At 42.7% G+C, this 16,305-nt stretch overlaps 1 protein-coding gene across 4 annotated transcripts in view; it reads right to left on the minus strand.

Annotated features, from left to right (window-relative positions):
• Positions 1-1,501: 1,501 nt before the first annotated feature.
• Positions 1,502-16,305, minus strand: part of LOC106567360 (MORN repeat-containing protein 1) — a 96,951-nt gene continuing 82,147 nt past the window's right edge. The window contains exons 13-14 of one of the 4 annotated variants that reach the window (XM_014136512.2): positions 7,265-7,335; positions 1,504-2,518 (exon numbers count right to left, since the gene is read on the minus strand). In XM_014136512.2, the coding sequence (XP_013991987.1) occupies positions 2,376-2,518; positions 7,265-7,335 (214 nt within the window). In that variant the 3' untranslated portion in view covers positions 1,504-2,375. Of the gene's footprint in view, positions 2,519-7,264; positions 7,336-16,305 lie in introns of all 4 variants that reach the window. The other 3 variants (XM_014136510.2, XM_014136511.2, XM_014136514.2) reach the window with 3 other exon arrangements.

Below are 16,305 nucleotides of genomic sequence, written 5' to 3' on the forward strand. Positions count from 1 at the left end.
TGTATCAATCGTAAGGGGACATTCTAAATAAGTGTTCTAATCACACCGGTTTGAGTGTACGCTGCAGCGACCACTGTAGAATGATCACCTGTGTGTTCGTATGTGTCACAGGCCTTTAAACTGTATAACTAATCAATGCACCATCATACCAGGTCATTTAACCTGTTAGGGCTAGGGGGCAGTATTGACACGGCTGGATTGACACGGCCCGATTTAATCTGGTTACTACTCCTGCCCAGTAACTAGAATATGCATATAATTATTGGCTTTGGATAGAAAACACTCCAAAGTTTCTAAAACTGTTTGAATGGTATCTGTGAGTATAACAGAACTCAAATGGCAGGTCAAAACCTGAGAAGATTCTGTACAGGAAGTACCCTGTCTGACCATTTCTTGGCCTTCTTTGTCATCTCTATCCAAAACAAAGGATTTCTGCTGTTACGTGACACTTCCTACGGCTCCAATGGGCTCTCAGAAGGCGGCAAAAAGCTGAATCGTGGCTTTGCAGGCTCTGGCTGAAAAAAAAGTAGCGCGTTTGGGTAGTGGCTGGTTACAGTACTGTGAGACTCAGGTGCGTGCCCGCGTCGACCGAATGCTTTGTTTTCTTTCCTCTGTTTACCTAAACGCAGATTCCCAGTCGGAATATTATCGCTTTTTTACGAGAAAAATTGCATAAAAATGGATTTTAAACAGCGGTTGACATGCTTCGAAATACGGTAATGGAATATTTAGAATTTTTTTGTCACGAATTGCGCCATGCTCGTGACCGTTATTTACACTTCGGATAGTGTCTTGGAACGCACGAACAAAACGCCGCTATTTGGATATAACGATGGATTATTTTGGACCAAACCAACATTTGTTATTGAAGTAGCAGTCCTGGGAGTGCGTTCTGACGAAGACAACAAAGGTAATCAAACTTTTGTAATAGTAAATCGGAGTTTGGTCAGGGCTAAACTTGGTCGGTGTCTAAATGGCTAGCCGTGATGGCTGGGCTATCTACTGAGAATATTGCAAAATGTGCTTTCACCGAAAAGCTATTTTAAAATCGGACACCTCGATTGCACAAAGGAGTTCTGTATCTATAATTCTTAAAATAATTGTTATGTTTTTTGTGAACGTTTATCGTGAGTAATTTAGTAAATTCACCGGAGGTTTGCGGGGGGTATGCTAGTTCTGAACGTCACATGCTAATGTAAAAAGCTGGTTTTTGATATAAATATGAACTTGATTGAACAAAACATGCATGTATTGTATAGCATAATGTCCTAGGGTTGTCATCTGATGAAGATCATCAAAGGTTAGTGCTGCATTTAGCTGTCTTCTGGGTTTATGTGACATTATATGCTAGCTTGAAAAATGGGTGTCTGATTATTTCTGGCTGGGTACTCTGCTGACATAATCTAATGTTTTGCTTTCGTTGTAAAGCCTTTTTGAAATTGGACAGTGTGGTTAGATTAACGAGAGTCTTGTTTATATGTTTGAGAAATTGAAGTAATAGCATTTCTAAGGTATTTGAATAACGCGCCACAGGATTCAACTGGCTGTTGAGTAGGTGGGACGAATTCGTCCCGCCTAGCCCAGAGAGGTTAATGCTTAAAAACAAACAAAAAATATGAATAAGATATTTGGCTACAGAAGTGCCCTTTCGTACCAATCTCTACAGCTTCAGTCCAAAAACGAATCCTGTGAAATGACGTCAACACATACTGGGGGAGTTACTGGCTAGCTTAGCTAACGAACTAGCTACGTCGGTTGTGGCGCGCAAGACCAGAATGACACAGACAAACCACCAAAGGCACACCCTATTTCTGTTTGAATATTGAGAAAGGGGTGGAGTTGGTCAGTTTTTCGTGCCCAAAGTCGACCTTTAAAATATCAAAAGGCACTCATTTTCCGGACTGACCCTTTTGGCTTAAGTAACCTTCTGTCATACCAAATGTAACATATCATACTAATTGGCGGGTCAGAGATTTACATTTACTATGTTATGTCTATTCTTTGAGGCCATGCTGGTCGTTGAGTAATTGTCATTCACCAGTCATTTTTATTTCACTAATTTTTATTTGAGGTTAAATGAGGCTGCTTCCAATCATATAGAACCTTATTAGAATAATTTAGGGCATTTCCAGTAAAGTATAAACCCCTTCCATCACAACTGTCACTAAAACCATGTCTGGATTCTTCCATACTGAAAACATGACCATGTATAAACACTAAGAAGTAATAAATGCCAAAGTTGATGTGACAGTTGATGCTAGAACAAACATGTTTATGTCCCATTGAAGAGTTTGTGAGATTCTGAGTGCTGAAGGTCGTGTCATGCTTCTCTTCTAAAGTCTTCTATGAAAGTCTCTGACGTGTTGAGAAGGACGTCACTTACTCTGGGTTTTGTCCGTCTGGCTGTTTTTACTTTTGGTCTTGGCAGGAAACAAGCGCAGCAGGGCAAATGCTGGGGGTAAGGTCTGGCCTTGAAATGGTGGGTTGGTTACATCTTTCACCATAATCACATATTCACCTATGGCAGAGAGAAAAAAGCAATTCAAATGTAAATATTAAGTGACATTGTACTCCCAACTCACAAAGGTTGAGGAAATATGGGTCTAGTCATCAATGGGTTAACAGGTTGGCTGGTGGCTTCAGACTCAGTGCTCCCTGGGGTCAAAGGGACTTTGTTTAATACAGAAGGTTGGCGTTGGCTGCTGCAGTGATATGACCTTGTCTGAGACGAGGGGACAGTTACATTTCCATAATGTTTAACACTATCAACACAATCATTTTGATCTGGATTAAATATCCTTTAGTCCCTGAAGAAAATGATGGAGCTAATGCTAACTGTAGCTGGTTGAGTTCAATTGGTTAGATTCCTGGTACATAGCAGCATGAATGAAATCAAACCATGAATGACAGCACATAGGCAATGCAGTACCACAGCGATTGCACAGATAGAAAGGCTGTTCAGAAGCAAATGGTTCGCCACATGTGCAGAAAGATCACATCTGAGTTCACTTTCTTCCTTTGTCCTCTGGTAATAGGGCGGCGCACAATTGGCCCAGCGTCGTCCAGGTTTGGCAGGGGTAGGCCGTCATTGTAAATAAGAATTTGTTCTTAACTGACTAGCCTAGTTAAATAAACATTTTTAAAAAATGGTCAATCCGCCTTGCGTATATACTCACCAGAAAGAGAGAGAGAGAGAGAGAGAGAGAGAGAGAGAGAGAGAGAGAGAGAGAGAGAGAGAGAGAGAGAGAGAGAGAGAGAAGCTGACAGGGCATATCCCATGACATCACACTGTGTCCTGTAAATCCGCTGGGTTAACATGGCACAAAGACATCAGAGCCCTGGCCCTCTAGGCCGATAGGTTCCTCAGCTGTTGTCCTCTGGCCAACTGCTCGAGTCCACAGAGAGCTCAGTAGCAGTGGCAGCCAGGCGATCGTTTTACCGTGGGGCAGGCATTCTTCCTCCGGGCTATCACTTCATCATGGTTGCATCCCAAATAGCACCCTATTCCCTATGTAGTGTATTACTTTTGACCAGGGCACTATATAGCCCCCATAGGGCTCTGGTAAAAAAATGGTGCACTAGTGAAAAAGGTGCAATTTGGGACGTATACCATGCCTCCACACAGAGGCAAAGGTAGTGTTATGGGATGGAGGAATTCGGTCTGTAAGCTTAGGGGGTATAGTATCTATAGCGAGTAGGCTTCCCCGAACATAAGCCACACTTCCTGAGTTATGGGCCCGCCACACATGTCCCCTGATGAATGAAATACCACCGTCGAGGGCGGAATGACTTGCTGAAGGAGAGTTTTGTGTGTGTTGTGTGTGCGAGTAAGAGGGTATAAAAGGCTAAATCTAAAACAGTTCGGAGAATATTCTTAACATAAAGTGCAAGTCAAATTATTTTGCATTGTATATTTCGTATAGATAAACTATGTACAACTCATATTCCATGTATAAGTAACTAGGGGAACATCTAAATTTCACTTTTTTTGTTCACAATTGGTTGAATGTGCAAATGTGTGCATGTGTTTGCAAGCAGACAGTATGCTAGTTAAACATAATGCAGAGTGAGATTTCTCACATTTCGTATTGTGTTTGATCCTCCATCTTAGATAATGTGTCCTTAGGCAAGGCTGGAAATATCATTAAGGAAAAATAAATCTACAAAAAACTGAAAAGAGAGCATCTTTAGTTCCAAAAGCAGGAGGAACGCAAAATTACAGAGCTGCTGCCTGTTCCCTGCTCTTCGCCGCAATGCTCCCAGAGCACTCATTGAAGGGAGAAGACCAAGAAAAACATCCACAGAGGTCTACAGCACTGGAAATAAAACTCCAGCATGCAGGTTACTTCAGAGGGGAAGGGATATGGGCGGACAGGTGCTCAGTTTCTGCATGGTCGTCACCAGGCACAATCTAATTTCATATCCCCCCATATATTTATATAATGAGTATTTTTATACACGAAACACTGTGAACGGAGAGGGTAATGGAATTGCTGTAGGAAGCTCCTCTCTGTTATTATCTGATTAAAACAAGTGTTTTTAACTTTCGTTTCATTTTTGTTTTTTGATTTGCTTTCCACTTTGTTGCCAGGGGTCTTAAAGAAAGTTTCAATTCTTGAAAATGAGCAAAAGGCTTACCTTGACCATAGGGCAGGTCTGACTCAATCTCAGTTGGCAGAAGAGTCATGCCCATAGGGCACGTGCCCCCTCACATTTTTCAGATGTTAAAGGGCAATTCCACCACTTTTCAACTTCATTATCTCCAGCACAATACCAGTCAAGTCAAGGTCCAAAAGGCTTCTTAACAGCTTCTACCTCCAAGCCATAAGACTCCTGAACAGCTAATCAAAGGGCTACCCAAATCCCTCTTTTACGCTGCTGCTACTCTCTGTTTATAATCTATGCATAGTCACTTTAACTCTACCTACATGTACAGTGGTGGAAAAAAGTATTTGATCCCCTGCTGATTTTGTCCGTTTGCCCACTAACAAAGAAAGGATCAGTCTATCATTTTAATGGTAGGTGTATTTGAACAGTGAGAGACAGAATAACAACAAAAATACCCAGAAAAACACATGTCAGAAATGTTATAAATTGATTTGCATTTTAATGAGGGAAATAAGTATTTGACCCCCTCTCAATCAGAAAGATTTCTGGCTCCAAGGTGTCTTTTATACAGGTAACGAGCTGAGATTAGGAGCACACTCTTAAAGGGAGTGCTCCTAACCGCAGCTTGCTACCCGTATAAAAGAAACCTGTCCACAGAAGCAATCAATCAATCAGATTCCAAACTCTCCACCATGGCCAAGACCAAAGAGCTCTCCAAGGATGTCAGGGACAAGATTGTAGACCTACACAAGGCTGGAATGGGCTACAAGACCATCGCCAAGCAGCTTGGTGAGAAGGTGACAACATTTGGTGCGATTATTCGCAAATGGAAGAAACACAAAAGAACTGTCAATATCCCTCGGCCTGGGGCTCCATGCAAGATCTCACCTCGTGGAGTTGCAATGATCATGAGAACGGTGAGGAATCAGCCCAGAACTACACGGGAGGATCTTGTCAATGATCTCAAGGCAGCTGGGACCATAGTCACCAAGAAAACAATTGGTAACACACTACGCCGTGAAGGACTGAAATCCTGCAGCGCCCGCAAGGTCCCCCTCCTCAAGAATACACATACATGCCCGTCTGAAGTTTGCCAATGAACATCTGAATGATTCAGACTGGTGAAAGTGTTGTGGTCAGATGAGACCAAAATGGAGCTCTTTGACGTCAACTCAACTTGCCGTGTTTGGAGGAGGAATGCTGCCTATGACCCCAAGAACACCATCTCCACCATCAAACATGGAGGTGGAAACATTATGCTTTGGGGGTGTTTTTCTGCTAAGGGGACAGGACAACTTCACCGCATCAAAGGGACGATGGACGGGGCCATGCACCGTCAAATCTTGGGTGAGAACCTCCTTCCCTCAGCCAGGGCATTGAAAATGGGTCGTGGATGGGTATTCCAGCATGACAATGACCCAAAACACACGGCCAAGGCAACAAAGGAGTGGCTCAAGAAGAAGCACATTAAGGTCCTGGAGTGGCCTAGCCAGTCTCCAGACCTTAATCTCATAGAAAATCTGTGGAGGGAGCTGAAGGTTCGAGTTGCCAAACGTCAGCCTCGAAACCTTAATGACTTGGAGAAGATCTGCAAAGAGGAGTGGGACAAAATCCCTCCTGAGATGTGTGCAAACCTGGTGGCCAACTACAAGAAACGTCTGACCTCTGTGATTGTCAACAAGGGTTTTGCCACCAAGTACTAAGTCATGTTTTGCAGAGGGGTCAAATACTTAAGGGCTTGTAAGTAAGCATTTCACTGTAAGGTCTACACCTGTTGTATTCGCCGCATGTGACGAATACAATTTGATTTGATTTACATCACATAGTATGTGAAAATGGTGCATTTCAAAAAATAGATATATAAAGTTAAAAAGTTCTACCCGATGACATCATCAAAAGTAAAAAATCAAAAATCAAAACAGTGATTTTTCAAACACTATAAGATTTGCGGTGGCTTGGGGAGCAATAAAATGTCCTCCCTCTGGATAGAAACTTGTTTTCCTACTTTTTAATCCTACCCTGTGAGTCACAGAGAAGCATTTTTTAAGCCCTTTATTCTTATCTTTTTAACCAGAGATCATAGAAACAGACCATTTTCACATATCTAGACACTGGTATGGAGCTGGAAATAATGAATTTGAGGTTGAAAAGTGGCGGAATTATCCTTTAAATTAATTACTAAACTTCATTTTCAAGCTCACGTTTTATCATAGTTATTTATAAAAAGATCTGTCATCTGTACTTTGTGGAGGGGGCACACTGACTGGACCACGCAAAGAGTACCCCCCATTCTCCCTAGCAAGCGGTTCACTCCAAGGTGCACCACAGAGCAAAAGATATGCTATGGTAGTGGAGGAGGAGAAAGAGTTTTGAATGACACACACAATGTTTGATTTTCGCTGCTGATGATGGGCAGGACTAACAGGAGGTATGTTTATAAATTAATTTGATCAAGCTATTGATTCCTTCTTGATGAATAAATAAAACAAAAAGGTTTTGTTGTTTCTTTGTAATACTAGCCACCTAGCAATTTTATGAAGTTGGCTTTAGCTAGCCAGCTAGATACAGTTGAAGTGTCAGACTTCCGGAGGCCCCACCCCATCCTCACGTACTTCGTGCACCCTCTAAAATAATGGGTGCAAGACGCCTGTGTCACCTGGCCTCACACTCCTGCTGTCAATGGAGCTTTTCTTTATGTTGCTGGTAAAACAAGACCCCGTGCTTGACCTGCAGAGAGAGAGAGAGAGAGAGAGGCAGAGAGGCAGAGAGGCAGAGAGTGAGAGAGAGAGAGGCAGAAAGTGAGAGAGTGAGAGAGAGAGAGGCAGAGAGTGAGAGAGAGAGAGAGAGAGAGGCAGAGAGGTAGAGAGAGAGAGGGGTAGAGAGAGAGAGAGGGGTAGAGAGAGAGAGAGAGAGAGAGGGGTAGAGAGAGAGAGAGAGAGAGGGGGAGGGGTAGAGAGAGAGAGAGAGGGTAGAGAGAGAGAGAGAGAGAGAGAGAGAGAGAGGGGTAGAGAGAGAGAGAGAGAGGGGTAGAGAGAGAGAGAGAGAGAGAGAGGGGTAGAGAGAGAGAGAGAGGGGTAGAGAGAGAGGGGTAGAGAGAGAGAGAGGGGTAGAGAGAGAGAGAGAGAGAGAGAGGGGTAGAGAGAGAGAGAGGGGTAGAGAGAGAGAGAGAGAGAGAGAGAGAGAGAGAGAGAGAAAGCTTGATCAATTCATTTAAAGAACATCACGGAATCGGGGCCTACAAATCAATTGATTAAACTGGGCACGGAGTCCATTCTATCCACTGTTATCTATTGCCACAAAAAAAACATAGTGTACCTTCACAAATATTTTAGCATGGGAAAGATAGTATGTACTGTTTGATTCTATGTTTTTGGCGGAGTACGGAAGAGCGGAAAGCGATCTTACAGTGTAGTAAGGGTCTGCTATCGCGACTGCATCCATACATACATGCATATGAATGCTGCATAAGATCAAAAAGATATTGAGAGGGCCATAAGAGAGGATTATAGATCTCACCAGCTTGTAGTCCTAAAACCCGGAAATTAGTTACCTCTGTTCGTTCAGCCATTCCTATGGCGAAAACGAATGGGGAAAGAATAGGTTTTTGGGTAAACACTGAAAATAAGGTCTGAGGTTAACACACGCTTAGGAGATCTTATAGGTTTTGTTCTATGAAATAATATCCGTCAGTTAACATGACCGTTATGAAGCCTTTATGTGCTTTTTTAGATTACATAAATGCTTGAAAATGTTAGGTTTACTGATGAAGATGATCTCATAGAACAAAACGTATAAGATCTCCTAAGCCTACGTTAACTACAGACCTTATTTTCTGAGTTCATCCAAAAACCGAGGTGGGCAACTTTCACTGGGGACGGGGGGGACGACGACGACGATGACGACATGATCCCCCCACATTCTAAAATTGCTTTATCATTGCACAGTGATACAAAAAGCACCTCACAGTAGTTGGGTAGGCTGTTTGGCGTGCAAAGCTTCTGAAAGGCTGGCTTATAAGACCAGCACGGTGCTGCTGTCTGCAGCTGCTGTCTCTGGATATAACGCCTTTTCTCCAAGTTGTAAAAGCAAACAGAGCAGAAACTGGCTACTCTTTATTTGATTGATGTACGGCAAGGTACAGTATCTCGCAAAAGTGAGTATACCCCTCACATTTTTGTAAATATTTGAGTATATCTTTTCATGTGACAACACTGAAGAAATGACACTTTGCTACAATGTAAAGTAGTGGGTGTACAGCTTGTATAACAGTGTAAATTTGCTGTCCCCTCAACATAACACAACACACAGCCATTAATGTCTAAACCGCTGGCAACAAAAGTGAGTACACCCCTAAGTGAAAATATCCAAATTGGGCCCAAAGTGTCGATATTTTGTGTGGCCACCATCATTTTCCAGCACTGCCTTAACCCTCTTGGGCATGGAGTTCACCAGAGTTTCACAGGTTGCCACTGGAGTCCTCTTCCACTCCTCCATGACGACATCACGGAGCTGGTGGATGTTAGAGACTTTGCACTCCTCCACCTTTTGAGGATGCCCCACAGATGCTCAATAGGGTTTAGGTCTGGAGACATGCTTGGCCAGTCCATCACCTTTACCCTCAGCTTCTTTAGCAAGGCAGTGGTCGTCTTGGAGGTGTGTTTGGGGTCGTTATCATGTTGGAATACTGCCCTGCGGCCCAGTCTCCGAAGGGAGGGGATCATGCTCTGTTTCAGTATGTCACAGTACATGTTGGCATTCATGGTTCCCTCAATGAACTGTAGCTCCCCAGTGCCGGCAGCACTCATGCAGCCCCAGACCATGACACTCCCACCACCATGCTTGACTGTAGGCAAGACACACTTGTCTTTGTACTCCTCACCTGGTTGCCACCACACACGCTTGACACCATCTGAACCAAATACGTTTATCTTGGTCTCATCAGACCATAGGACATGGTTCCAGTAATCCATGTCCTTAGACTGCTTGTCTTCAGCAAACTGTTTGCGGGCTTTCTTGTGCATCATCTTTAGAAGAGGCTTCCTTCTGGGACGACAGCCATGCAGACCAATTTGATGCAGTGTGCGGCGTATGGTCTGAGCACTGACAGGCTGACCCCCCACCCCTTCAACCTCTGCAGCAATGCTGGCAGCACTCATACGTCTATTTCCCAAAGACAACCTCTGGATACGACGCTGAGCACGTGCACTCAACTTCTTTGGTCGACCATGGCGAGGCCTGTTCTGAGCGGAACCTGTCCTGTTAAACCGCTGTATGGTCTTGGCCACCGTGCTGCAGCTCAGTTTCAGGGTCTTGGCAATCTTCTTATAGCCCAGGCCATCTTTATGTAGAGCAACAATTATTTTTTTCAGATCCTCAGAGAGTCCTTTGCCATGAGGTGCCATGTTGAACTTCCAGTGACCAGTCAGTATGAGGAGTGTGAGAGCGATGACACCAAATTTAACACACCTGCTCCCCATTCACACCTGAGACCTTGTAACACTAACAAGTCACATGACACCGGGGAGGGAAAATGGCTAATTGGGCCCAATTTGGACATTTTCTCTTAGGCGTATACTCACTTTTGTTGCCAGCGGTTTAGACATTAATGGCTGTGTGTTGAGTTATTTTGAGGGGACAGCAAATTTACACTGTTATACAAGCTGTACACTCACTACTTTACATTGTAGCAAAGTGTCATTTCTTCAGTGTTGTCACATGAAAATATATACTCAAATATTTACAAAAATGTGAGGGGTGTACTCACTTTTGTGAGATACTGTAACTGCTGTTTGACAAAATGTTAAAAAGTATTTATTATTTATTGTAACTGACATGTACCGTTAGCTAATGTTTCATTCCCTCTCAACTGAAGTTCTGTCTGAAGGGAATGAACTAGCTAGCTAGCTATTACGGTAGCTATTACAGGCAGTTCAGCTCTGTTAGGCAGCAGTATCTAACAGCTGTTGTGTGTATGGAAAAGTTTTGGAGACTTTTTTTTTTTTTATGTACCATTAGCTAACTTTAGCTATTATTTTTGTCTCAATCACACTAGACCTGAATCAAACGATGAAACCAGAAGCCAAACAATTGAAGACTGGGCTGTCAAAAAACGTCAGAAAATCAATGTGAGGTTTTATTAGTCAGTATAGCAATGTAACGTTATTGATCTGTCAATTTCCCTAGCTATTTCCCTATCTTTTCACAATGACACGGTATAAACAGCTCTACACTGTCATGGTGCACAGTCAGTACACAACACTATGCTCATCATGTCTTAGCAGGATCAGATGGTGACAGGTGTCCCAGCAGGGTCATACAGCCAGGGAGGACCAGTCTACGGAACTCAGTTGAAATTTGCTGTATATTATAACAATCAGTGAATGGATACAAAGTTCCACACAATACCCCATAATGAAAATGTAAAAATAGGTTTTTAGATATGTTTGCAAATATATATATAAAAAATGTTTAAACTGAAATATCACATTTACATAAATATTCAGACCCTTTACTCAGTACTTTGTTGAAACACCTTTGGCATCAACCTCGAGTCTTCTTGGTTATGATGCTACAAGCTTGGCACAATTAAATTTAGGGAGTTTCTCCCATTCTTCTCTGCAGATCCTCTCAAGCTCTGTCAGGTTGGATGGGGAGCGTCGCTGCACAGCTATTTTCAGGTTTTTCTAGAGATGTTCGATCGGCATCAAGTCCGGGCTCTGGCTGGGCCCCTCAAGCACATTCAGAGACTTGTCCTGAAGCCACGCCTGCGTTGTCTTGGCTGTGTGCTTAGGGTCGTTTCCTGTTGGAAGGTGAACCTTTGCCCCAGTCTGAGGTCCTGAGCGATCTGGAGCAGGTTTTCATCAAGGATCTCTCTGTACTTTGCTCCGTTCATCTTTCCCTCAATCCTGACTATCCTCCCAGTCCCTGCCGCTGAAAAACAAACCCCATAGCATGCTGCCACCACCATACTTCACCGTAGGAATGGTGCCAGGTTTCCGCCAGACGTGACTTGGCATTCAGGCCAAATAGTTTAATCTTGGTTTCCTCAGACCAGAAGATCTTGTTTCTCATGGTCTGAGAGTCCTTTAGGTGCCTTTTGGCAAACTCCAAGCGGGCTGTCATGTGCCTTTTACTGTGGCTTCCGTCTGGCCACTCTACCATAAAGACCTGATTGGTGGAGTGCTGTAGAGATGGTTGTCCTTCTGGAAGGTTCTCCCATCTTCACAGAGGAACTCTGGAGCTCTGTCAGAGTGACCATCAAGTTCTTGGTCACCTCCCTGACCAAGGTCCATCTCCCCTGATTACTCAGTTTGGCCGTGCGGCCAGCTCTAGGTGGTTCCAAACTTCTTCCATTTAAGATGATGAGGCCACTGTGTTCTTGGGGACCTTCAATGCTGCAGAAATGTTTTAGTACCCCAGATCTGTGCCTCAACACAATCCTGTCTCTGAGCTCTACGGACAATTCCTTCGACCTCATGGCTTGGTTTTTGCTCTGTCATGCACTGTCAACTGTGGGACCTTATATAGACAGGTGGGTACCTTTCCAAATCATGTCCAATCAATCAAGTTGTAGAAACATTTCAAGGATGATTTGGACTCTCATAGCAACGGGTCTGAATATATATGTAAATAAGGTATTTCTGTTTATTTTTAATACATTTACAAACATTTCTCAAAAAAGGGGTCTGAATACTTTCCAAATGCACTGTAAGTGTAGCTATGACAGCAGTCAAAAATAATCAACTATTGTCAGCTCATGCGTACATTGTGTGCATCTTCACGCAATGACATTAGTTGGATTTAATTTAGCTGTTATCCCTTGTTGACATAAATCTTCGTAACTTTCACTTGCTTGACACACTGTGACATACCTTTTTTTGGTTGTAGTGTGTAATAGTTTCCGGTTTTCTCTCTATTGTGTTCCTGTTGTCTTGTCATTCTTCAGCACTGTTGTGGAATACAACGGCTGTGCAGGTGCCTTATTTTGAGCAGAGGGTGGGAGCTCCCGTCTCACTTTGTGGCTTGTTTTCTTTGCAAGCAACTTGTTCACCAATGACAGTGAAGTGAAGAAATTGTCCATGGTGACATTTCTCTCCTTGCCAATGTAAGGTTCCACAAGCATCATCACCGCATTCTACGACAGTGCTGCCTGATGTGAATCTTTTCCCAGATATTGAAAGCCATTCAGCATGCACAATTACGCACGCTCTCAATGTGTAGCCTACTTCAAGTAGGCCAAGAGTAGACTGATAAGACTGCTTGGATTCTGTTGACTGATATAGGGTACATACCATTTTGAGATTATAATTACACCGAACAAAAATATAAACGCGACATGCAACAATTTCAAAATCTTACTGAGTTCCAGTTCATATAAGAAAATCAGTTAATTGAAATAAATTCATTAGGCCCTAATCTGTGGATTTCACTGGAAATACAGATATGCATCTGTTGGTGAAAGATACTGTACCTTATAAAATAAAAGTAGGGGCGTGGATCCGAAAACCAGTCAGTATCTGGTGTGACCACCATTTGCCTCATGCAGCGCGACACATCTCCTTCGCATAGAGTTAATCAGTCTGTTGATTGTGGCCTGTGGAATGTTGTCCCACTCCTCTTCAATGGCTGTGAGAAGTTGCTGGATACTGGCGGGAACTGGAACACGCTGTCGTACAGGTCGATCCAGAGCATCCCAAAAATGCTCAATGGGTGACATGTCTGGTGAGTATGCAGGCCATGAAAGAACTGAGACATTTTCAGCTTGCAGGAATTGTAGACAGATCCTTGCGACATGGGGCCGTGATTTATCATGCTAAATCATGAGGTGATGGCAGCAGATGAATGGCACGATACTGGGCCTCAGGATCTCGTCACGGTATCTCTGTGTATTCAAATTGCCATCGATAAAATGCAATTGTTTTAGTTGTCCGAAGCTTATGCCTACCAATATCATAACCCCACCGCCACTACGGGGCACTCTGTTCACAACGTTGACATCAGCAAACTGCTCGCCCACACAACGCCATACGTCTGCCATCTGCCCGGTACAGTTGAAAGCAGGATTCATCCATGAAGATCACACTTCTCCAGCATGCCAGTGGTCATCGAAGGTGAGCATTTGCCCACTGAAGTTGGTAAAGGCGCCGAACTGCAGTCAAGTCAAAATCCTGGTGAGGCTAACATAATTGCAAAAGGGTTTTCTAATGATCAATTAGCCTTTTAAAATGATAAACTTGGATTAGCTAACACATCGTGCCATTGGAACACAGGAGTGATGGTTGCTGATAATGGGCCTATGTACGCCTATGTAGATGTTCCATAAAAAAATCTGCCGTTTCCAGCTACAATAGTTATTTACAACATTAACAATGCCTACACTGTATTTCTGATCAATTTGATGTTATTTTAATGGAATTTGTTTTTTCCTTTCTTTCAAAAAGAAGGACATTTCTAAGTGACCCCAAACTTTTGAACAGTAGTGTATGTAACGCATAGAATTAGCTTCCAAACCAGATTCCATTATTTTCTCGAGCTATGCTTATAATTGAGGCATGATTGATCCCTTGGTCATGCCGGGACCTACCAAAAAGAGCAAAGGTGGGTATCAAATCATGCCCAGCAATATGATTGGAATCGTTTAACCACCTCAAAAAATAATTTCATTAACTGATCCCTTGCTATTTTCACAGCTTGTCAGGCAAGACCTCAGAATAAACGTGTGTCATGTGACATAAGTACCCTTACGACACCTCCTCCATTGTTGCCAGAGTCTCCCTCGACTCCTATGAAAAGGATACGCCATCATGAGGCCTCCGATAGTGCTCAGAGTTACTGCCCAGATAACACAGACGGCTTCATCAACAACGACAGGTAATGTATGTTATGTGAAATCTGAAGAGTTGTATACACGGCTTGACAAATTAGGAGGCTAATTCCCCAGCCAAGCAGATACAATTAGTAGACTCATTTTGGTTGTGAAGTGCATTAGCAAAAAGCTTTGTCCTTTCTTTAGAACAAAATGCAATTTTGTTCATGGAGACTTGCAAGATGCTGTGAAGTCCAGACTGACAGGCTTGATACTGATGTCTCTGATTGGAGAGAGACCTGGAACTCTGCATAAAACATTTTCTAGACACAACTTTTACTTGTATTGTCTTCTGCACTAGGATCAGGGAACTCCTGTTGTATACAAGACACAACACAGGGAGGTATGACCACTCTGACATGTTTGCCAAGGTAACCCCATTACCACCAGACAAAATCCACATAGGCATAGTATCTGTATTGGCTGGAAATGACAATGAACGATGAAATGTGCACATTGTTACCTTAGCAGAACACTGCTTCTATGGTATTATGTAAAGTGTTGTTTATTCTATACATGGACGTCTTACTACATTTCTATCTATGTAAATTCAGCAATTGCATTCTCATATTACTCTGAAGGCTACTGACCTGTTCAAAGCTTCCTCCAGCATCTCACCTGTAGTTATTGAACTTAACCTGCAGGAGGTTTGTTTGTTGTGATTGAGTTGGGGGAAACAGCTGCAGGCAAGTTTCTGACAGATGGGTGTGTCTTAGAGGTGGCAAGGACACAGCCAAGAAACACCCACATCAAACCACACCACCAAGCCAACTGAAGTTTGGCTTCTGTCATGGCAACCACCATTTCTTGTGGAGCAAGCCAAAAAATTAAGCCAAGTTCCCCTTTAAGTGTCTTGAAGTCGGCCGGCACCTATGTTACACATTTAACTTATTTTACCAATTTCAAGATGCATTTAAGGACATTGAGTTGTAATAAGGTGAGGTTACATTCTTTCCATTCCTTTTGGAAATGAAGACTGTTGAGGTTTAGGGCGAATATGCAATACATGCCTTGGAAATCATGCTGATTTAATGATATGGAAATGACAGAAATGTTGATTTGGGCTGAAATATCACTATTAACTAGGTTGGGGGTCGCATTATGAAGTCTAATAGTGACTTGTGATTTAACATTCTGTTCCTGCTCCCACAGCATCTTTGGGCAAGTACATAACAATCCCAGGGCTGACATCTTCTAAAAAAAAATGGTTTATTCAGAACCTTTCTTTTGGTATTTAATGCCTCTATAATCAATACCAGCTGAATAGAAAAACAGAACAGTAATATTAAATCAAACTAAACTTTTGAAAAGTACAGACACACTAAAGTAGCCAACATACATACTATATGTAATGAAATAGACAGGCAAAACTCTTAATTTCAAGAACTCTACATACATTAACGCCCACTGTCCACATGGGGTTCATTAATATGGTGGACTTCGAGCTATTTCCTTCCAGCAGTGGAAAAACGTGTCAGAAGACAGATCCAAGCTAAGTTATATAACCCACTCAATTCAATAGGAAATAATTAACAGGATTCAAATACTGTACGTAATAGGTTACTCAAGGTCCCTCATTTCAAACAAAGCCTTTTTACTTCGGCTCCAAGCTTACATTTTTGTATTTTCTGTAACCTGAGATTGACTGAAAGGCTATGCAAGCCTATACTTTGGAGAGGAAGTTATGGGGGAAGTCAAGGCATTGCTGTAGGTTGAAGAAAGAGCCACAGAAACTGAACCAAGATATAGAACACCCCCCCAAAGGTCACCGATTTTTCATACTATAATTCATATTGTCCATAAACAACCAATGTGACATTTTGGAGGGAACT

Source organism: Salmo salar, chromosome ssa13, assembly GCF_905237065.1.
Source record: "Salmo salar chromosome ssa13, Ssal_v3.1, whole genome shotgun sequence".
NCBI classification, from domain to species: domain Eukaryota; kingdom Metazoa; phylum Chordata; class Actinopteri; order Salmoniformes; family Salmonidae; genus Salmo; species Salmo salar.